The 22,261-nt window shown below is 41.8% G+C and overlaps 1 protein-coding gene across 3 annotated transcripts in view; it reads right to left on the reverse strand.

The window, feature by feature from the left end:
* Window positions 1-929: 929 nt before the first annotated feature.
* Window positions 930-22,261, reverse strand: part of PDLIM3 (PDZ and LIM domain 3) — a 29,150-nt gene continuing 7,818 nt past the window's right edge. The window contains exons 2-8 of one of the 3 annotated variants that reach the window (XM_066380181.1): window positions 20,637-20,788; window positions 18,953-19,037; window positions 11,363-11,430; window positions 5,620-5,883; window positions 3,861-3,991; window positions 3,495-3,606; window positions 930-1,853 (exon numbers count right to left, since the gene is read on the reverse strand). In XM_066380181.1, the coding sequence (XP_066236278.1) occupies window positions 1,664-1,853; window positions 3,495-3,606; window positions 3,861-3,991; window positions 5,620-5,883; window positions 11,363-11,430; window positions 18,953-19,037; window positions 20,637-20,788 (1,002 nt within the window). In that variant the 3' untranslated portion in view covers window positions 930-1,663. Of the gene's footprint in view, window positions 1,854-3,494; window positions 3,607-3,860; window positions 3,992-5,619; window positions 5,884-11,362; window positions 11,431-11,777; window positions 11,966-18,952; window positions 19,038-20,636; window positions 20,789-22,261 lie in introns of all 3 variants that reach the window. The other 2 variants (XM_066380182.1, XM_066380183.1) reach the window with 2 other exon arrangements.

Consider the following 22,261-nt stretch of genomic DNA (forward strand, 5'->3'; position numbering starts at 1 on the left):
GTCAGTTCCCATTCGGTTGCTCCCTAGCTTCCAAAATTTTAAGTTTCTGTCTTTCCCAGAGCAGAATACTTTAAAATAACATCTGAACCAAGAATGCAATGTATTTTGGATCCGCTCATTTCTCTGATCTCAAGGCCTCTTATTTATTCTATGTGGGTAGCTCTGTCAGTGAGTTCATGTTTTCGGGGCTGGGGTTCCAGCTGCCATCTCAGGTGCCCGGAGCGGCCAGGCAGGGGTTCTGGTTCCAAATCCTCGACAGGTCAGGGTCAGGAATAGCCCTGACGTTTGGGAGTATCCTGGGCCATACAACTCGAGTCCTGTTTCTCACTTAGGGCAGCAGGAGGAAACTTGCTCCGGGCCTGTCCACAACAGCTGAGGCAGGCTGGAGAAGACTGTGACGGGGTCAGAGACAGAGGACCTGTGACAGTCCCCACCTCCCCACACTGCTGGTTCCCCAGGGTTTGTCCTTGGAGGGGACAGTTTCAGAAGACCCCATGCGACCCCAGTGAGGAGCATGGGAAATAAGTAAGACAGACGAGTCAGGGGCACTGTCATAGCACCAGTGGGAGAGGCCAGGTGACAAGCAGAGCCAGAGGCCAGAGCCGCCCTGGAGCTCCCGTCTGACTCCGGGGAAGGCTGAGCTGACGCTTCTGGAAGTGTCGGTAGAGATGGGGTTAGTGCCTAGTCCCAGCTATGCGGAGACAGCAGACCCCAAGGGAAGCCAGGGATCTCAGCCCTGGACGCAAGCAGGACCCCAGGGACCCGGCAGTCCCTCCCTCCCTCTGGAGGTCCCCTAAGCGGTCTCCTCCTTAGACGCTATCTTGGGAAGGAGGAGGAGGTGGTAATCAACCTTAGAGCACAAAGAAACAGCCCCATGAAGTCTGAACCTTGAATTTGGCTGAAAGAGACATTTAAAATAAAAGAGACTATTTCAAAGCAAAAGAAACTGTTTTAATCTGAAAGAGACTGCATTATTACCTTTAACTAGCAAACTTAAATGCACCTGCTATCAGCAGAAATTGTGTGCTTCTAAAGAAAGACTAAATGAGTAATAGAAACTAAAGAAGCCTCATTTTCTTAAAATACCTGAGTTGTTAGTGTACACATGATTGGCCCTCCCATTGGAATGTTCGCTTTAGCTGAATTCATTGAGTGCCACTTGATAAGGTATTTCAAAAATCTTTTCATGTGTTTTTCATGCGTGTTGCATCCAGTGGTATACTTGTTGTGTAGGAAACTAGAGAAATCCAGGGAATTTCTCCCTGACATGCACTTTAATCGTTAAAGCATTTAACAGAAATTGCGAAATCAGCTTGTTAAGGAAAGACAATTAGACATCCCCCAATAGCTGGATGTTTACATGTTTGATGGTCAGAATATAAATTTAAATTGAGGAGTATAACATACAAAAAAAAAAAAAAATTGGCTTAAATGTCATTAAGGTATTGCCCCAAGGAGAGTAAGAGCAGCAAACCCAGCCGAAGCTGTGTTTGCACCGTCACAGGCATTTGCCTCTCATCCCTTCTCCTCCGTACACAGTCAGATACACATGTAAAAGCCTTGGTTTTAGATTTGGACTCGACGGTTTGCTACACTTCTGCCCCAAGTCGTGAATGTCTTCCTGTGTAAGGGCGCATGCGTGCGTGCTCCGCTCTGCAGGGGCTTAAGCTTTGGGGTAGAGAGTGACTGTGTCGTAGCCCTCTGGGGGCCTCGTGCGGGCCCTCGCGTGGGTTTCGCAGTACAGCTCCCCCTCCACGAAGAAGTAGCCCTTTTGCTTGAGGTTGAGGCTGCAGTCGGCACACACAAAGCACTCTGGGTGCCGGTACTTATCCCGTGCCTTCACGACAGCCCCGCTGGGGAGGAAAAGGAGACCAAGTCAGGAACACAGGGGACAAGTACAGGTAAGGCAGGGGGGTGTCTGTTTCACATTCAGGAAACCAGAGGAAGGGGCACAGCGTGTACACTGATGTGATTGTCAGAGCGATGCAAGGCGACCCCATACGTTTCTCTTTGATGTGAATATTTTTTCAGACTTTTTAAACGTTGACCTAAAAAGTATAACTTTTTACTTCATGATTTTCCCCATTGCTTCTTTGAAAGAGGGAGGCCCTGGCCAGTTGGCACAGTGGTAGAGCATCGGCCAGGCGTGGGGATGTCCTGGGTTCGATTCCCACTCGGCACAGAAGAGAGGTGGCTGTCTGCTTCTCCACCCTTGCCCCACCCCTTTCTCCTCCCTCAGCCATGGCTAGATTGGAGCAGCCCGGCACTGAGGATGGCTGCAATCTCCCTTGCCCCTCCCCCTTTCTCCTCAGGACGCTGCAATCTCCCTAGCCCCTCCCCCTTTCTTCTCCCTCAGCCATGGCTTGATTGGAGCAGCCCAGCACTGAGGATGGCTCCCTGGAGACTCAGCATCAGGTGCTAAAAATAGCTCAGTTCAGAGCCTGGCCCCAGATGGGCAGAGCATCCCTCCCAGAGTGGGGGTTGCTGGGTGGATCCCCGTGGGGTGCGTGTGGGAGTCTGTCTCTCTCCCTTCCTCTCACTTAGAAAAGGAGGACAGAAAAAAGAAAGAAAGAAAGAGGGAGGCAAGGTTCTGCAGAGGATTCTGATTTTGACCAAGGCTGTTGTCTGAAACAATTATATATAAGTCCCTGTGATTGCTCTCTGTCTTGGTGGCCCAGCCTCTACTCTGTGCAGCACAGAAAAAACAGATCAAGGAGCAGAGGTGGCATTCACACAGCTGGGCCGACTTGCCTCTACTGTCAAAACAATTAACTACAATTTAGGAGCAGCAATTGCTTTTGCAAACATCACAGACTGTCCTGTTTTCGGAGGTCTTCTCCTGGGCTTCCTGTCCTGCTTGTTTCTCTCTGTCCCATCTCCCCCCCTCGACCAAGCTTATCTCCCACTGTGCTCCTGGGATGTCCCCTGGGTAATTGGACAGATGGTGCCTCCTCTGGGGGTTAATGGTAGCAGAACAGAAAAAAGGGGCGGGCGTAGTGGCCCCGTGAGCATTTGCATGGAGAGTTGAAGTGACCCAGTGACCCGGTCAGCTTGAAGATCTGAACTAATAGCTTCAGGTATTCAAACATAAAGGCCTTGGAATGGAAGCTGACTGTATTTTTTTAAATTATGTTTGAATATTTGTGCAACTTAAGAAACTGGGTAAAGATACTGTGTTTTAACGAACAACCTAATGACCGCTGTCTTTGTTTCCCTGGGTTTATACGGAAAAGGAAGGACCCCAAAGCTGTACCTTAACAATGGGAGGTTTTGATTCTCAGGAGTGATTTTAAAGATACACTCTGGGCATTTTTTTTTTCATGAGAATAATCTGAAATTCTAAGTCAAGGTTGCTGACACACATTATCTGCCAATTTTAGGGTATATCTAAGGGATTCCTGTCAAAATGTGGTGGAGGTTGTATTTCAAGTCAGTGAGTAGAAATAGCTGCCACCAGGTTTACAGGGGATCCCTGGGTTAAAAGTGGAACTTACACAATGCCACTGCCACATTTGTCACAGAGCGGCATCTTCTGCATGCCGCCAGCGCCGCCGTGGGCTTTTGTAACCGGAGCCCTTACGCTCCGAGTTCCAACCGGACGGTCATCTGAAAAACAAAGCGTGTCCATTTATGGCAAAGGAACAGCTGGCTGCAGTTCGCACTTGGCTTCTATTTTAAGGTGTGCACTTTAACCTAAGGCATTCTTAAGTCGTACCCGTATCCGCAGTATCCTTTCAAACGCAGTTCAAGCCTGCCTTGCTCTGACATAGGGCCTTACGAAACAGAATTAGTTAGAAATTGGTTGTTGTGAGGAGCTGTTAGAGAATGCTCAAAGGGGTCGTGGCTGATTGGCCACTCACCCGGGCCGTCGTTCACTAATTCCTGCAGCACCCTGAAGGAGCCCGACTGGCGAGGCTGGGCGGGTTCATCCCGGTTGTCGTGGAGCATCCGGTACACGTCCGACTGCGGGGGCACCGAGGCCGTGGGCTCACTGAAACACAGCACGGCAGGCGAAGCAGCGTCAGGAGCCCGGGGGGCGACAGGCGTGCCAGAAGCCACAAGGCAGCAATAAACAGTAGTCACTCTATCTGCAGTAGTAACTCCTGAGCAGAGCTTCAGCATTTACAAGTTCATCTCTATTATAGTTTTAAAAAATAGTGTTTATTCACATGGGTGGCCTTAAAAATGTCATTTGTTAACCTCCGGGCCACATCAGCAGTTATCCATTTGGCAAAATACTTTGGAGAGCAACTAAAATGTGATTGTTAGGCGATAGTAATTTTAAAATAAGACTTGTGTCTGATGAATATATAATTATAAATAGGAACAAAATAAACGTTTTTGTCAGGAAAAAAGACAACAGACACGTGATAGAAAGTGCTGGAGTGAGTCCCGTTCTATTATTATCAGTCATAAAATTGTTGTAAAATTGAGATTCACTTCTGACTTGAAGCTAAAAGTATATGGTTTAATTTTGTTTTAAGATTAATTTGCTTTGTTAACTCCTAGAAACAACAAAGGTATCATTTTGCTTGTAAACTGAAGAAATTCAAGTTGCCAGTGTTTGGAGGCATATAATGTAAAAGTTTTCCCATATATGTGAGTTATATTGATTACACTATATTTTCTCAATAGCCACATTATAATGCATTTACAACAACAATAAAGTTTTATTTTAATAAACTTTCTACATGATAAGCAATAAAAAAAGCTACAATAAAACTAAATGTCAGGCATTAAATGCTTTATTATTTTATGTCTTTTAATTGCATCATCTAAAAAGGTAGTTACTATCCACACATAATTTTATCACCTCTATCATATGTGGAAATAATTATCTTATATATCTGAATTTCCTGGCAAAATGGCTTTGAGATAACATTATGCTATTATTATGTTATTGTATCCATCTCAAGAGATAGCTTTGGGATATTGTTACATGCCACTCCTAAACATTCTACTACTTTAATTTATAATAAGTGGTTCTGTACTATTGCAAAAAGTGAGATTTTCTTATAATAATTTTTTAATTGAAATAACTTGATGGCAAAGTACTTTGAACAAATAGTTATGGTAAAGAAGAAATTAGTCAAAATTGACACCATTTGAAATTAAATATCTACATTAACAGCTTGAGATATTTACTTGTAAACCCTTATTCATAGCAGAAACTTGAAATGGAAAAACAATGACCTCCCCACAAGACGCCATCAAAAGAGAGAAGTATCATCTCTTTTAAAACTTCTCTGGACCTCCCATCCCTTCCCAGTTTTTGACCCACAAAGGAAAAACAGAGTGCATACTAGATTATGAATCATTTTTGAGAAGTATTATACCAGACATCGCTATAGTTCATTATAGTTTTCACAACACATGTACATTGGATACCTCCATGATTTCAGTTTATTATGATCAGCCACATAAAGCTCTACTTAGTTAATTCCTCAAACCACCTTTATCTTTAAGCCTAGGCATCTGTAAGAAATCCTTAGTATTTTTTTCTTTAAGGCTGTTCACGTAGCTTTCTTCCAATTAACACAATGTTATAAGACACCCATAACATTGACATTGCCCATGTGTTTAGTTAGCATGCCCATGGTTCAAAAAGACTCATATTACCTCATTGAGGGTGCTTCCCCTAGAGCTGTTGAAACCTGACCCTGAAGTGTTTCCATAATATTGTCATCTGAGTACAACTGCATAGGTGTATTAAACTGAGCATGTACAATCTTCACACCCGGAAGTTCCATTTCCAAAGGAATGTTAGGGGCCATCTTAGCAGCAACTTTCAAGTCACCTGGGCAAATAGTACTAACAGTACTGACAGAAGAAGGGGTGCTACGTCCACTGCTACCGTCAATAGCGGACGGAGTGCTGCATCCGCTGTGTTAATGACCACGTTACACAGAGAGGACACGGGAACCGGAAACACCGGACAGGAGAACACAGAGAACAAGTACAGAGAAGTTAGAAGAAATAGAAGACAAAAAGTAAGAAGTGCATTAACTCTAATCAGAACTGTTGATTTTAGCTATAATTTATTTTAAATACAGAGGGCATTTAAAAAGTCATGATTGAAAAGCTTCAGCAAATTAAAAGGTACAGGTGATATTGCATTTTTTGGCTCTGTTCTTACAGGTGATATGTAAGTCAAAGGTTACATGTGAACAAGTTGTATGTAAAAGTAGAAAATGCGACCATACTTACTTTTTAAAAATAGGCCAGATAATTTAAAACTTGACAACATCACAGACAAATGCAGGGAAGTTACATTGGCTGGGCATCCTTTTACATTTCTGAGGTACAGTGTTTAAAATTAAAAGATTAATGAATGGCCCATACAAATAGTAAGTGAATATGCCACATGAAGATCCAATTAAATATTTAGGCTAAATATTTCATACTAAGTACGTTTCAGAAATGCAGTTGAGTTTAATTGAATAGTAATTAGAAATGTAGGTTGTGTGATAAAGATTATGTTTCAAGGCTATTTTGTAAATGTCTTATTTTGACTATTTTAACTTTTTCTACTTGCATTCTTTGATTTTGTGTGGTATAGGCTTTTAAAAATTGTTTAGTAATTTAATACGGGCTCTAGAACAGCCAACAAATGCTTGTCACCTTGAAATTAATAATTAGAGAGCCAATACGGTGATCTTGGATGCCACCTAGGGCTAAGATATATATTTTTATACATAGCTAGTTCATGTAAACTTTTAAAAACACACATATTCATGCATATTTATCATTTCCTTTTGCAGACAAGTTGAGGGAACTTATTATTAAAATATCAGAAAGGCCGGCCATGCAACTTTCAGAACAGCGAGGGAGAGCTCATGTTCTCTATAAAGCTGGACAGGAGGCTGGTCACAACGGACATGCCAAGGACTACAAAGTATGTTTCTATGTGCTTTTTACATGCAGTATGGGAAATGCATTTTACGAGAAAATGATATATACTGATGTATATATATATTTTTAAAGCACAATCACTTAAGACAAAGCCAAAGGAAATGTTAGTATTAATGTAAACTGTCATGCCTGCAGGTTAGCATTGCTGTAAACTCAAAACAGAAAACAATTTATATGTTGTGTGTTCATCTCAATGTCAGTATTCTCTTAGGGCTGGAGGATGATCCATATCTGCATTTACTTGCTAGGGCTACTGATAGGAAACCTCAGCCCAGTTCAGAGAGCACAGACCAAGAGTGGATTCTGTTGACTTCATCAGTATCACAGCCTGATTAGTCTGGGCAACCCTTGTCACTAAATGGATTTAAAAGTTTTTTGGTGTTTTGTTATCCAATTCAACCACCCGCAGAGCCCAAATTAGGCAGGCAAATATGGACTTGCTCCTTCACACCTTGGCTTGGGAACCTGTTTAAACTCAATCTGGGAACTGGTTGATCACATACCAAAATGTCAAGTTCCTTTTTCGTTGTTTTTTGCAGGCTCAGCATTACACTGGCTCCTGAAATTGACTTCAGTTGGTAAAAGGATAGAAGTAAAATTAAAGTTGTAATGCAATTTAGTCCGGATCATATTGATTTGATCCAAGTGTAAAGAAGCTAATTAAATTGTAATTTAGGGGTTTGAAACATTTGAGTTAAATCTTGGGAGACTTGGGCTTGCAATAGCGAACCCTCGCCACAAGCATTTATAACTACTCTGATCTCACTGTGCTCATAGTGCTAAATAGTAGATAAACTGTGATCAACTTATAGATAGTCCTCTTTTTTAGTTGTAATTGGTAATCTTTTCCTGTTGTTAGTGTTCTTTATACATACGTGTTTGTTTACATAACTTTATTGAAGCAAAGATTGTGTTCTAGTCTCTAATTTCTTTATCATTTTATTTAGGGACCCTTGTCCATTGAATAAACTAAGCAATCAAGAATTAGTTTTTAAAATACATTTCTGGGACAATTTAAAAAGATCTCTTGAACTGATGCTTAAAAAAAAAAAAGTTTTCATGAGCTCCAGTTACTGGGAATATCACCCTGGGTCACCATGACCTTTTCCTGTCACTTGGAAAGGTAGGTGCTAATGAGATTTCTTGACATTGATTAACTGACTTGGCAGGACCACCTGTAAAGTTGATGATAACACTGAATAACTTCACTCCTGGAGAGATCGTTAGAGAACTACCTAGTTTCTCTGACTTTTGGGGACATGCTTCTGGAAGCAACTTGTCCAAAACCACTCACAGGATTGTATTTTATCTTTTGGATCTATAAAATACCATGTATATATTTTTAATGATAGCTTTGTCTTTAAAGATTTACATATTGGTGTATAAAACACTGGATTTTTAATATGCTTCAATAATTATGAAATACAGTGGTACCTTGACATACAAACAGACCAACATACGAATTTTTTTAAGATACCAGCTGCGACTCCATCCATATTTTTGTTCGAGATCCGAGCGAAATTTCGAGGTACGAGTGGTGATTCAGGAAGCTGCCGCTAGTTGATGCGTTGGCGCACAGGTCCAGTATCAGCAGTTTGATATGAGTTGACTAACGAGCTCGGTTACAGAACGAATTAAATTCATATCTCAAGGTACCACTGTAATTAAAAGAACCGTAACTGGTAGCAAAATCCTAGGGCAGCCATTTTCAATCTTTTTCATCTCATAGCACACGGAAACTACTTGCTCAAATTCTGTGGCACGCCAAAAAATATATTTTTTGATGATCTGACAAAAAAAAAAAAACCCCACCCCACAACAGGTATAATTTTGATTCATTCACACCCAATGGCTATTGGTGTGTTGGCTGTTGTTGTTTGTTTAATTTGACCATCTAAGGGAAAAGAGGTCAGTGCCCCCGACTAAATAGTCAGGCATTGCATGTTTTAAAAATGCTTGCAGCACGCCGGTTGAAACTGCTGCCCTCATGAGATTAACATATGAACAATTTTGCATCTCCAACTTATTTCTGATTGAAAAATTGGTCAATAATGGTGTATTTTTGGTATGTAGCCACTCAAAATTCACCTTGATTAGGAATCATTTGGTGAGAACGAGAAATTCAGAAGCTAGAGCAAAGACTGAGGGGCCACAGGAAGGACTGGAAAGGCATTTTTACAGTCCTTTAAGGTTTAGGTGCTGGTGCCTGTTCTTTAAGCTAATCTCTCATCCCTTTCTCTCCTCTGCCCCCTTTCAAAGTCAGTTGAAAGGCACCTTTCAATGACAAAAAGATGAGTGGCTTGTTATTATTGCCATATTTGAACTAAAATGAAAGTACAGGGAGGGGCAAAAGTAGGTTTAGGATTGTTCATGTGGAAAATAACACAGTAATTAATAAATAATAAAACAAGAATAAAGTCTGTGTTTTGTAATCAGACACCTAGTTTGGCCCCACCCTGTGTAATAGAAGGGCACCGCATCTCGGCATCTCTCTGACTTCCCCTGAATTTTTATAATATTAAATGTTATTGGTTGTTAGCAAAAGCAAGAGGGGTGTCAGGTATCATTTTATCCAAGCCTCTTGATGTCTTCTAGCTCATTAGGTTACCTGTGCTTCTCTAGGAAGCTGTGTATGTATTTATTCAGCAGTCAAAGAGCATTTTAGCTTTCCATTGATGCTGCTGTATGATCAGGAGTGGAGCAGGGAAGCTGTTGAATGTGGAGAAACGGGAAAGGTACAGAAGAACATGGGATAGGAACAGGGGACAGATGGAGAGGAGTGAGGAAGGGCTGTGTGAAGTGGCAGGTGTGAGGGAGGGCACTCGCTCCTGGTCCCTCTAGGCACTCAGAGATGTCCGGCTCTCTGGGTCCCGCGAGCGTTCGCAGTGGGCCAGCTGCTTTGTAGGCCGTGTGGCTATAGCAGTGTGCTCCCAGGCTCATGGGGGAAGATGCGTTTTCTTTCTGGTCAGTGCCTTTTTAGCATCTGTCTCCTGCTCTTTGTGATATCACAATCTTGTCTGGCTTATTTTGAGGTAATTCTCTGCTCCTGACTAGCTTCTGGAAAGGTTTGCGCGCGGGCATCTCATGTCAAGTGATGACTGACCATCCATCCACAGCAGGCGTCATGAACTCAGGTGTCTCCGGGGCCCAGGAGGGTCACACATGTATGAAAATGGGCCAGGAGTCATATACTTAAGAGTAATGAGCATTTATTTGGACAAACTGGAGAGTAGATGTTCTATCTTAAAGGCACAGACCTAAGTTCCTTTAAACAATCAGAGGGGTAAGTAAAACATCGTCTGGGAATGAATCCATCTGTGGCCCACTAGCTTGGGAAACCTGATCTAGATCACTATGCCATGTTCCTGACCTGTTAGGATCAGTACAGACTAACCGCCACCTCCTTCCTCTGGGCTGACCTATGTAGCTGAGGTCAGAGGAATGGGTTTGAGGTTTCCTGGAGTCACCATTTCCTGATGGGGCAATCCAGGGCACTAACTTCTTCCCTCGGGGGTTGGAGTTCAGTTTCTAGAGAAAGTATCTGAAAAGGATCATCTGAAGATGATCTGTTTCCTTGGTTGACAGACAGCAATAAAGCTTGCTCATTATCCCAATGTGCCCACAGTTTTCCAGGAGGGTAACCAGGCTACATCCCTCTCCCCATCTCTGTCTGTATTACTTATTTTTCTCCCAGGTGAAAAAGTTCCTTTTCAAATGGCCTCTCTTTTTTTGCAAGTATCCTTAAGAATGCAAATTGATCCGTGTGTGAGGGCTGGGCCCAGTGCGGGAGGGCCCAGTGGGAGGGCCCAATGGAGCACCCAGTGGGAGGGTCCAGAGGGAGGGTCCAGTGGGAACGCCCAGTGGGAGGGCCCAGTGGGAAGGTTCAGTGGGAGGGTCCAGTGGGAGGGTCCAGAGGGAGGGTCTAGTGGGAACACCCTGTGGGCGGGTCCAGTGGGAGAGCCCAGTGGGAGGGCCCAGTGGGCTCTGACGTGTGATGAGGAGAGGTGCGGTGGTGGGGTGAGAGTCTGTGTGACATAGGAAGCAGCACCAGCGTCCAGGGACGCCCCCTGTGCCCCAGCTACTTCTCTAGTGCTGACGCCAGGGCTGGTTCCTGCCAGCCCTGCCGGTGGGGCCTTCCTAGCTGGGAGAGGGTGCACCTGCCTGCCTCAGAGGTCAGTGTGCTGCGGGTGGGACCCTCGGGTGTTAGTGACAAACGTACGTGGTGCCTGCACCACATTTCTAGCTCTGTAATCTGGTCCGTGTTTACTCTTGGAAATGGGAGTTACTCCTCTCTGTACTCTGCTAAGTGAGTTTGTTTCCTTTGCTTGTCAAATAAGCTTCACAATGAAAAGAGTCACTCCAAACACCTCCAAGTTACTTTTCTTGGTGATTAGTAAGGATTCATTAAAGAAGCATGCACTCCAAACTTCACAATCTCAAAGCTTATGACCTGCTTCGGCCTGGGATTACGAAAGGTTTGGGCCGAATATTGTGCTTGTGTTCAAAGTAGTTCACATCCTGTAAAAACAAAGGGTTAAAACGTCCCTCAGTGGAAGACGAGTCTGAATGTTTTGGCAAAATGAAAGAACAGCAATCGCGCAGAGCGGATTCTTTACCACCAGGTATGGACACGACTAGGAAGGGGGTGATGGGACCAAAACGGTGTCTTCCTTCCAACCGTCTAGTCACTGACCGCTCAGGAACTGGCGCGTTGGAACCAGGGTCTAGACGCCTGTCTTTAAAATAAATGATTGTGCCTTCAGGTAAGTAAACGTAAGACAGCAAGGGCTGCACTTCTGGAAGGAAAAGAAACTGGGCCATCACTGTTAAGAACATGGTGGCCAGAGACGGAGTCCGATACTTACTTTTGAGGTGAGCTAGGAATGAGACCCCGCAGCTGTCCGTGAAGCGCATCTTGGATATTGCTAGTTGAATAGAGCCCAATGGGTGAATTATAGGAAGCGCTCACTACCTGTCTTTTGTCATCAATGTTTGCTGCTGCAACAAAAGGCTGGGCCCTTCTGTTGTGCGCGGTACCAATGGGTTTGAACTCCTGTACAATGGCAGACAAAATACACAGAGCCACAGAATGCACAACAAAGCCATTAATGAGCAAACCAATAGCATCGCTAGTGTTAATCAAGGCTTCTTTACCCACTACACACGAGGTTAATGGCAAAGTTAAAGGGGGCTTAGGTATAAACCTTTCTGCATTTTCTGTGAAACTTACACGTGCTATGTTCATCCATCAAATGCTATGGTGCACAGAAATTAACTTATTTAAAGTGTTATAAAATAATTCAGCCACTGTAGCTTTTGTCTGCCCCTGATGTCTTCTATCTCTACAGCTTTTAGAAGATTCTCATATGACTCATTTAAATAGAGAAATTTGGGGTTTTGAGCTTAGAAAAACTTTTCTACTAAAGATTTTCTCAAATTTCTTAAATTTGCTCTATCTTCTATTCACATTTTAATAAAATTTCCCCCACTTTAGGAAATGAAGGAATAAAACAAAAAGTGAACATTTGTGAATAACCCTTACTGACTCGTTTTAATTAATCCAAATAAAAGTTCTGTTTTTCCTTAATAACCACAACAAAAAACCCAAACTTCTTAATGTGGATTCAGTTATAACTTAAGTTTAGAAAAAATAATAATTAAAAGACGTTTTTTCTTATGGAGGTAGATGTAACATTTATAGGAACCTCCCCTTTTTTGATTGTGGTGACTTCATTGTTATATGTTTAAAGAACTCTTCATGTTTACGCTGATCCCAGGAAGACTAATGCCAGTAATGCAAGGACAGCTCATATACTGAGGAACCCCTTGCTCAAGCCAGCGACCTTGGGTCCAAGCTGGTGAGCTTTGCTCAAACCAAAGACAGCTCATGTCTGTGTTTCACAAAGGCATTTTCATTTTATTATTTGGGGAAAAGGGACAAACGCCAGAGTCCTAAACTCTGTATTTGAAAGATGAGTGATCTGAAACTCTATATTATTATTTTAATGTTAGAATCATGTTTTCTAATTTTTATATAGATTTATAACTTCATAAAATTATTATATCTTTTTCATGCTATAATATACATGAACTGATTCTCTCTACAAATCTGTTCATTTGGCAGACTCAGTGAGACAAACCTTTGCGGCAACACTGCCAACCACACAGTCACATCAGCTTCATTTACTTTTGTTAATGTGTCAATAGTGTTTCAGACAAGTTTCAAGTGGTACAAGCATGACTATTTGGAATGTTACTGGGAAAAGACTGTTTTTATTAAAAAATAGAAAGATCTTGCAATATTCTTGTTCATATCATTTTTTTTCCTTCTTGTCATTACAGACGAGTAAGTTGTGGGATGGTGTTATTTTGTTTGGTTTTTAGAAAAGAGACTATCTCCCTTTTTTTAGGCATGGACCTAGGTTTTGCATAGACATTCCTATGCCTGATACCAACAACTTCCTGTAGGGATCTAAGCAACATAATGCTTTCTTTTTTTATTTTTTATTTTTCCAAAGTTAGAAACGGGAGGCAGTCAGATAGACTCCTGCATGCACCCGACTGGGATCCACCCAGCATGCCCATTAGGGGGTGATGCTCTGCCCCTCTGGGCCATTGCTCCGTTGCAACCGGAGCCATTCTAGTGCCTGAAGTGGAGGCTATGGAGCCGCCCTCAGCATCTGGGCCAACTTTGCTCCAATGGAGCCTTGGCTGTAGGAGGGGAAGAGAGAGACAGAGAGGAAGGAGAGGGGAAAGGGTGGAGAAGCAGATGGATGCTTCTCCTGTGTGCCCTGGCCGGGAATCGAACCTGGGACTTCCACACACTGGGTCGGTGCTCTACTGCTGAGCCAACTGGGCAGGGCTAATGCTTTCTTTTGGTTCTCCTGAGCAGGCAGTCACCACACCACATACAGTCCTTATTTCCATATCTAGGCCTATTGGCAAAACCCACTTAAAAAAAAGAGCTATGACAAGGTAAATAGGGTGTAGCATCGAAGGAGTCTTTGACTCCAGCTGCCCCAAATCTCACTGTATCTAAAATCTATAGTGTGGTCAAGAGCAGCCTCTCTCTCATCAGCCTTTGACAGCATATTCTAACAGCCTCCTGAACTTTCAGCAAAAGGTCTGAGTTGAGTACATTAGTCTCTGATTCTATAAAGTGATTGAATTGACTACAGTTTATTGATTCCATTCTTTTTTTCCTCCAGAATAATGTCTCACTGCCTCGGAGTTGGTATGGTGATAATATAGTTGCCATATTAGATAGCAGAATGACTGAAAACAACCAAATGTGGCTTTAGAAAAATGCTGAATCCTAGAATATGTGAAAATGTATGTAGTCAAACATTGATATGTTGGTACAATCTGATTGTCTTGGCTGATTTAATAATGAATTTGGATTGCTGTGTTTTATGATTAACCAGTACAATTAGCCATTATTATGGCATAAAATTGTGAACTGAAACTAATTTTAAGTAATGACAATGGCCATGATTCAAGCCTTTGTTTTTTAATATGAAAGAAGACAGAAGGCTAATTACCTAATTGCCTAATTAAGTTTTGGTAGATTATAAATCTCTTGGGCTAATTAAAACAGTGAATCAGGCAGGAATGAAGGGCTCAAGGGATTTGAAACTTAGCTTTTTTTTTTTTTTTTAAACAAAGTATAACACACTCTAAAGACCTTAGTAAATAGAATTGAATTTATAATAATTAGTTAATATAATGTGATGGCTTTCTGGGAAAAATCCCTGCCCTTATTTCATTTTATTGGTCTTCAAATGGTAAATAAACATGAGTGTTGATTGTCCTGTAAGTGAAGGAACTTTGCTGAAAATATTTGCATACACATAATCTCTAGCGGTACTTCCAAATAGCACATAAACTAATCAGCTCCAAGCTTTTTCTTTGACATTTTCAATTTTGGTTATATATTGCAAAGGTCACACAAATGTGTAATTTGTTAAGGAAAAAAAATACCCTTCTATTTTCTAGTCATCATAAAAGGAAATTTTTCTGATGTAAGCTTTCAACATCGTGTTTAGGCTTCGCAAAGCATTAGTTTATGGGTTGCTAGAGTTATTCCAAAGAAGCACAATGAAATGTGTATACCAAAGGTAAACAAAAGTTTAAGATGGCACGGAGAGGCAACATTCTATCCAAGTCTTACATCACTGTTGATGTCAAATGGAATCGAAAGACACAACCGCTTACAAGTTTGCTCTTCCACTTTAACGTCTTTCTATTTTATAGTGGAAAATCGTTAGTCATGGAAAGTACCAGTAAAAACTTTACGTAGCAGCTAATAGAGCCCAACTCTTGTGTTCATTCCACCCAGATAAAGGCAATCCAAATGATCCTGATCTCTTAGGCATTCAATAAGTAACTTTTGCAATTAATTACATTTTAAAATATTACCTTTGACATTAGGAGCTTATAATAAGGAATAATATTTTGAGGTAATGAAATGCGAGGGCTGTCAGCGTAAAAGCAGAGATCTGCTGACACCCGGGGGAAAGCAGCTCTGGACAGCCGCCTCTCAGGTCCTGGGCTGACCTCCGCAGGGACAGCGTTCAAGGACAGTGCACCTTGCAGTTTCTCACTCGGAGAAGTCATCGCAGATAAAGATGGGGTTTGAGGACTGAGGCGGTTTTCAACTCCAACAAACAACATGTTTGATAATACATGTATATTTATGTATAAGAAAAAAATAGTGAGGAAATACTATATCAAGTGACCGTGTATTTGATCAATCCACACTAATAGATTATATTTTATAATGTTTGGAATTTCTGAACAACCATTCCCCCTTGCCTTATCTTTGCCCTGCAAATGAAAAATAATTTTCTGCAAGTCATTAGTTTCAACTTTTTTCCCATTTCTCACAGGGAAAGAATTTGGGGAAGTGGAGATTATGAAAAGTTGCTCTGTGTAGGCTGCATCCAGTTATCAAAACATTGTAGAACAAGGTTATTTTATGATAATATAAAGAACTTTAACCTTTAGCCCACTTGACTATGCATGTAGTGTGTCTTTCTTATGAAATCTTCTATGACAAGGATTCAGTCCTTTATACAGATGTGGAATCAGCCATCTTCTCATTTAGAAAAGAATCATTTTTGTTTCGAAAAAGAATATTTTCTGTCTTGTGATAGCTACATTACAATTTTGAGTTGTTCAACTAACAGTCAACAAAGGTGAGGGTAGTGTTTTATGTAAGAATGTAGACTTTGAAGAAGGATATAGAACTGTAACGTACCCTTAGTCTAGAGCAATGTTTTATATAGAAAAAAGCAGGTGTCAGCTCACAGAGCAGGTGCAGGATCGTGCGGAAGGCGTTTATTTGGGATCCGGGATTGATCTAAAAAACCTCTCAGCTTTCAAGTCTAACTTCAGAAAAACAAGTTTTAACTACTTAGTAATGGCATGGGAAAAATGAAAAAAAAAAAGAAACCCTAGAAATTAACAATTTCATCTTAATTATTACTATATCTGTATAAGAAAAAGTCTCCAAAGCCTAACCCTCAGCACAGGGAAAATGACTGTAAATAACTGTATATATTTTATTATTTGTGATTGTGCCGAGATGGTAGGAAATACAGTATATATTACTTTTAAGATGAAAAAGAGTATTTTATTTATTCCAATAGTGAAGGTCATATAACTTACAATAAAAGTTTGACTTGGGTTGAGAAACAAGAATTCAAACTGAGCATTGCTCAATGGCACTTGGCTATTCAATGGCTTCTGAAAGCCTGAAGTATTAATGGCATTTGTTTCTCAATCTGGCACCTTTGTTGTCCAGAAGTCTGCTTTATTTGTAGAGTTTTCATTTGGGGGCGAGGGGAGAGATCTCCTTGCTTGCATACATTGTGTTAATTAAAATAAATAAATAAATAAATAAATAAATAAATAAATGATTGATTGAATGAATGAATATAAGCATAAACACAGTTTAGCTTTTCTCCAATCTCATTCTGCAAGTTAAATTCACTGCTTGGTTTTTCCCACGGCATCTTGTTCTGGTTTGCGCTCTGGGATTTAGACAGCAGAGGCTGTGCTGAAATTTAGCTGCACTGTGTAGTGAACGTGTGTCTGGAAGTGCCGACTTATGTGAACCGATCATGCAGAGACCTGGCCTGAGGATATGAGTAGAAATCCTTTGGTCCATTAGGAAAAGAACTGAGATGGTTCTTATCTCTGGGCCCTTCTCACACAGCCTCTTGGAGAGGGTGTCGTGAGAGTTACTCATGACTCAAACTAAAGGAATGTTCAAAGGCTCCATCTGACTGGCTTCTGTAGCCCTTAACCCAATCCTCACCCTTTTATTTTTAAACCTATTTCCTTCTCTATCTTTTCCCCCATGTGTAGTATCGTAAACGTCTACAGTGTCTAGCCCCAGGACACATGAGCTAACCCTTGATTGCCGAGAGGCCAGAGCATTTAAAATTAAGATGAAAATTCAATCCTTGGTATAACCATAGTCATAAATTCATACCCATAGCTTACAAAGGGGACCGCTTCTCACGCTAAAACTCAGACAACTGTCCTTAAAAACTGCGATTCTGGAGGAGGACTGGTCCTGGGCAATGTTAGAAAATGGAGTTTATCTTTAGACCCTCCCACTCCTTTCATTTTTGTCAGCTGTTTATTATTTTAACCGAAAGTAAAGTTTTACTCCAAAGTAATTTGTAACGACCCTCAGAACAGTCACGAGGAAGGCCTTCCGGAAGCCCGGCCGCGTGGACAGCGGCCTGTCTTCCTGTGGAGAGCGGGCCGGGGCCAGGCCAGTAATCGCGAGAGCTCCCACTTAGTTGGGTATCTCTATGCATAATTCGATGTGCCAAGTTTTTTATTTTATTTTATTTAAATCTATGAGAAGCCCATGAGATGCATGTCCACGTGCAACTCCACGCGTATTTCACAGAGAAGGACACGGAGGCTTACAGAGACGAGTGGACAGCGTGAAGGACAGATGCAGCAGCGACGACCCCACAGGGAGACCACCGCTGGAGCCTGAATCACAAACTCGCCTCCGTTCATTTTCGTTAGATGCCTACCGAACACACCTGGGGAGGGTCCGCTCAGTCCACTGGGACTGCTTGTTTCAAAAAGGATATTGAATTTCCATATCTGGCCCTCTGAATTTGGGGAGCTTCTACACAGAGGCTCTAAAATCTTTTTCTCAGTCACATTTTCTATACAGCACAAGTTAGGGTTGGTTTAATTTCAGAATTTCGGAGTGTTTGAGAGTAGATGTGGTCAGATAGGCATCGGACTATTAAATTAATTTAGCTCAGGAGATAGAGTTGCCTCAAGGGAAAATCCTTTATCTATGTAATTCAACTGCACCAGCAGAATATCACCATGATTACATAATGCAAGTTTCTTTTCTCGCCCCCCCCCCCCAAAGTAAAAACTTAGTTATAAGATGCCAGAACTGGGAATTAATGAAGGGTATAAAATAAGATCTGGGTGAAGACCCGAAGGATTGAAGTTCACAATAATGAATTAGAGACACCTGTTTTAAATGGTTGCCCCTTTTTCTTTCTTTCTTTCTTTCTTTCTTTCTTTCTTTCTTTCTTTCTTTCTTTCTTTCTTTCTTTCTTTCTTTCTTTCTTTCTTTCTTTCTCTTTCTCTCTCTCTCTCTCTCTTTCTTTCTCTATTTCCCTCTCTCTTTCTCTCTTTCCTTTTTTTTTAAAAAAACATCTTAAACTTCTTAGGTTACCTCAGGGTCATTTGGCACAAGTCCATTATAAACAATGAAAAAACCAAGTGGGCTGTATGTAGATATAGCCAGATTTTTCCTGATGACAACTTATTTGTCTTTTCATAAGATGTTTTCCTAGGCATCCATCTCTGTTTTCTTGATGTAAGAAAACATCAGTAATCCAAATTAATCTTAGAGAATAAAGACAGACAAGTGCTTCATCAGACAACTTATTTCGATTTCTTTATATTTGCCACTTCTTCCTCTTGGAAGTCACCACGTCATTTAAAAGGAAATGTATGTGACTATTATTTAGCCTAACGTTCATACCTGGGGTTCTGATTCTAAGTTGATTTTGAAAGGATGAGCCTTCCCGTCTTCAGATACCTGTGGAGACCATAAGCGAGTTTCTGCCCTGTAAATAAAATAAAGTTTGTAAACTCCAAATTCTAATGGTAACTGCTGGCTTTAGTATCCTGTGGTTTCCTGTAATGTTTGTGAAGATGCTCTTAACCCTTGATGATTTAAGCAAAAGCAATATTCATTGCTCCTTATTCTGTATTCTCCCATCTAATTAGTTTTACGTATTTAGTGTACTTTTGGGAAAACTTAGATGGATCAAAATGGACCGAGTGCTTGTGCCCTCCTCAGATCCACATGTTGAAACCCTAATCCCCAATGTGATGGTATTTGGAGGTGGGGCCTTTGGGGGAAGACTAGGGTTAGATTAGGTCTTAAAGATTGGGCTCTCCTGGTGGGATTAATGCCCATCTAGAAAGAGGAAGAGACACCGAAGTCCGGGCAGCTTGTCTCACCGTCAGGAGGGCACAGCCAGGAAGAGGCCCTCAGCAAGACCCTGAGCACGGGGGCAGCCTTGTCTCAGACCTTCAGCCCCCAGAACTGTGAGAGAGAAATGCTTGGTGTTTAAGCCTCCCAGTCAGTCCGTGGTATTGTTGCTACAGTAACCCGAACTGGCTGAAGGAAGAATATTGAACAATTTCCGGAGAAAGCAGGTCTCCAGGACGTGTGAAGAACAGTACAGGAGGGAGATCTGCTGGGACACCCTGCAGATGGCCCAGGGGCAAGCTCCCTAGGTCTCCTCTGCGCCCCCCCCCCCAGCCCACCCAGGCCAGCAGGCCACCAAAGGAGGCAGTGCGTGATTGACTGGCCAGGTGGCTTTGCGGTTGGCACCTAGGAACTGTGCTCTGTCCAGTCCTTCTTACGTGTCTGCCCGGGACCGTGTGCTTGGCAGGAGCACAGGTTCTGGGTAGATGGGAAAGAGTCCATCTCACCCCATCAAATGACAGAGCAACTGTGTGCCTTCAGGCCCGGCAGGGGACATTGCGAATACAACAGCAACCGGCGAAACACACTAACAACCACTATAACAAAACGTTATTTTCACAATTGTTTCATATCAGGGCTCTGATGGCAGAAGATCAGGTTCAATTTCCTAATATTGTTTTTGGTTAGAAAGGCCTCCTTATTTAAGACACTCATGTGCACACGCATTCTCACTTTGAGATTCTTCTGGGCTGAATTCTGTACAAAACAGCCACTGGCATACAGCATATTAGCAACCACTTTGTGGCGTGACCGACCACATTTTGTCAAGTCAAGAGATTCTTTTAGGCGAATCTCTGAATTCTGTTTCTTATGGCATTTGGAACAGCAAGGACAACGCGCCGTTCTCTGTAGTGTTCCTGTGGCCGATACCTTGACTGGTTCTATTTTCACAGCCCATTGACTGGATTAGTACAGAGAAAAAAAATTCCTTTAGTCTATATCATTACTCTGACATTCCAGAGGATCCCGTTCAGAAATCGTTCGTTAACAACTACTAGATTGAGTGGCTTCGGGGAAGAGCAGACCACAGTGGCTGATATATGAAAAAGCCAGTCAGAACTCTGGGTTCAGTGACACCCTTCTCACTGGAGGGTGAACTCATTTATAGCTTCAGTGCAGGTTCTCTAGCCAAACAGATCGCGTTTTCACAGCACTCGTTAAAGCGCACCTGTCAATTTTGAGACACAGCTGGTATGATGCCGCTTTAATCCTGTCCTGTGCATCAGCATGAGTCATGGACTCGGTACCGAAGCCATCGATAGCCAGGATGACGTCTCCAGGGCACAGGTTGGCAGCTGCTGCCTTGCTCCCTGGAGTAATCTGGAAGAAATCATGGCACCACTTAAAATTCAGCATCTTGCAACATCTTGAGTTTTGTGCCTGTCATTTGCATTTCAGCTTGGGAACATTTAAAATGTTTTACTGAGCAGTAAATCGTAAATGAACTCTTGATTGATCAATTGTGTTAGCTCTGTTTTCCCATCGTGCTACGTAATTTTGTTTCTCACTTAACCCCATTTCATTTTTCATGATACCCCTTATTCTTTTAAAACACCTTCCTGTCAGACTGTTTGAACCATATTTTCTTTGCTTTAAGCAAAATAATTTGTTTTTCAGGTTTCTTTTGTCACTCCAGACTGTCTAGGTTGGAAACAGAGCTTCACTAAATTTAGGGGAGATTTTATATTTGAATTGAAACTGCTTTGACACCCTATAAGTTATGCATCAAATGGGGTGGTACTTTGGCTGTAGAAAGCTTCAAAGACAATATTCTTGAGTTAATAAGGAGAAGCCATATAATAAATAAAGTGGTAACTTCATGAACGCTTCTGAGAGATACAGTTCCAGGGCAACCGACCAGCCTGGAATTTAAGGAGAAACAGGTGCCTCCAAAAAAAAAAAATGATGAAATGTAAAGATGGGCGCAGAGCAAGGAGGAAGACTGGCTGTTAAGAAGAATTTAGCTGAATGTGAATTAGTATTATGAGTCTAGAACCCCTGGGAACAGCAGACACGAGGGAAGTTTATATCCACACAGTCTCTTCTGCGTGATGAAGAATAGATGGAACAAATAGAAAACAACTAACAAGATACAACATTTTAACTAAACTCTATCAGTAATTATATTAAATATAAATGGTCTAAACACACCACACTTTCTTTTTTTTTTTTTTAAACAGAGATTGTCAAAACCAAGTTAAACAAGTTCCATTTTTATGCCATCCACAACAACAATCCACGTTGGTTTCTTTTTTGGGAGGTGGGATGAAAGGAATACTTAAGGATTTGGGGGAAATAGGGTTGTTAAATGTTTAATTTAAAAGATTACAAATCTGAAATTGTTACCATGTTGAGAATTCCATGATCCTTTTGATTGCTCCACCTACTCTCAGTGTTTCAGGGTAACTCCCAATGACTTTACCTCTGCCTGCAAGTCCTCAGCTGCCCTTCCCGTGCCTACTCCTCTCACATCGTCTACATTCCCGTTCCCTTCATCAACTACCCGGTAGCTGTGGTGATTTCCTTTCAGTTTCTTAATCAGGCCACACTTGTACCCTTATGGGGGCTTTCCATGCACTGTTATTTTTGCCTGAAACACTTCCTCTACTCTGTATCCAGTTGTCCCTTCTCATCCTTTAGGTCTAGGCTTAAAAGTCACATTCTCCCAGAGAGCCTTCCCTGGACATCTGAGGTCGTCTCTCCCTCTCCTACCCCATCATTCTCCACCATCACACCTTGTTCACTTTCTTCCTGAAGACAATTTGCTCTCTCTTTTTATTTTATTTTTTTTTA

Source organism: Saccopteryx leptura, chromosome 4 (assembly GCF_036850995.1).
Source record: "Saccopteryx leptura isolate mSacLep1 chromosome 4, mSacLep1_pri_phased_curated, whole genome shotgun sequence".
Classification (NCBI taxonomy): Eukaryota; Metazoa; Chordata; class Mammalia; order Chiroptera; family Emballonuridae; genus Saccopteryx; species Saccopteryx leptura.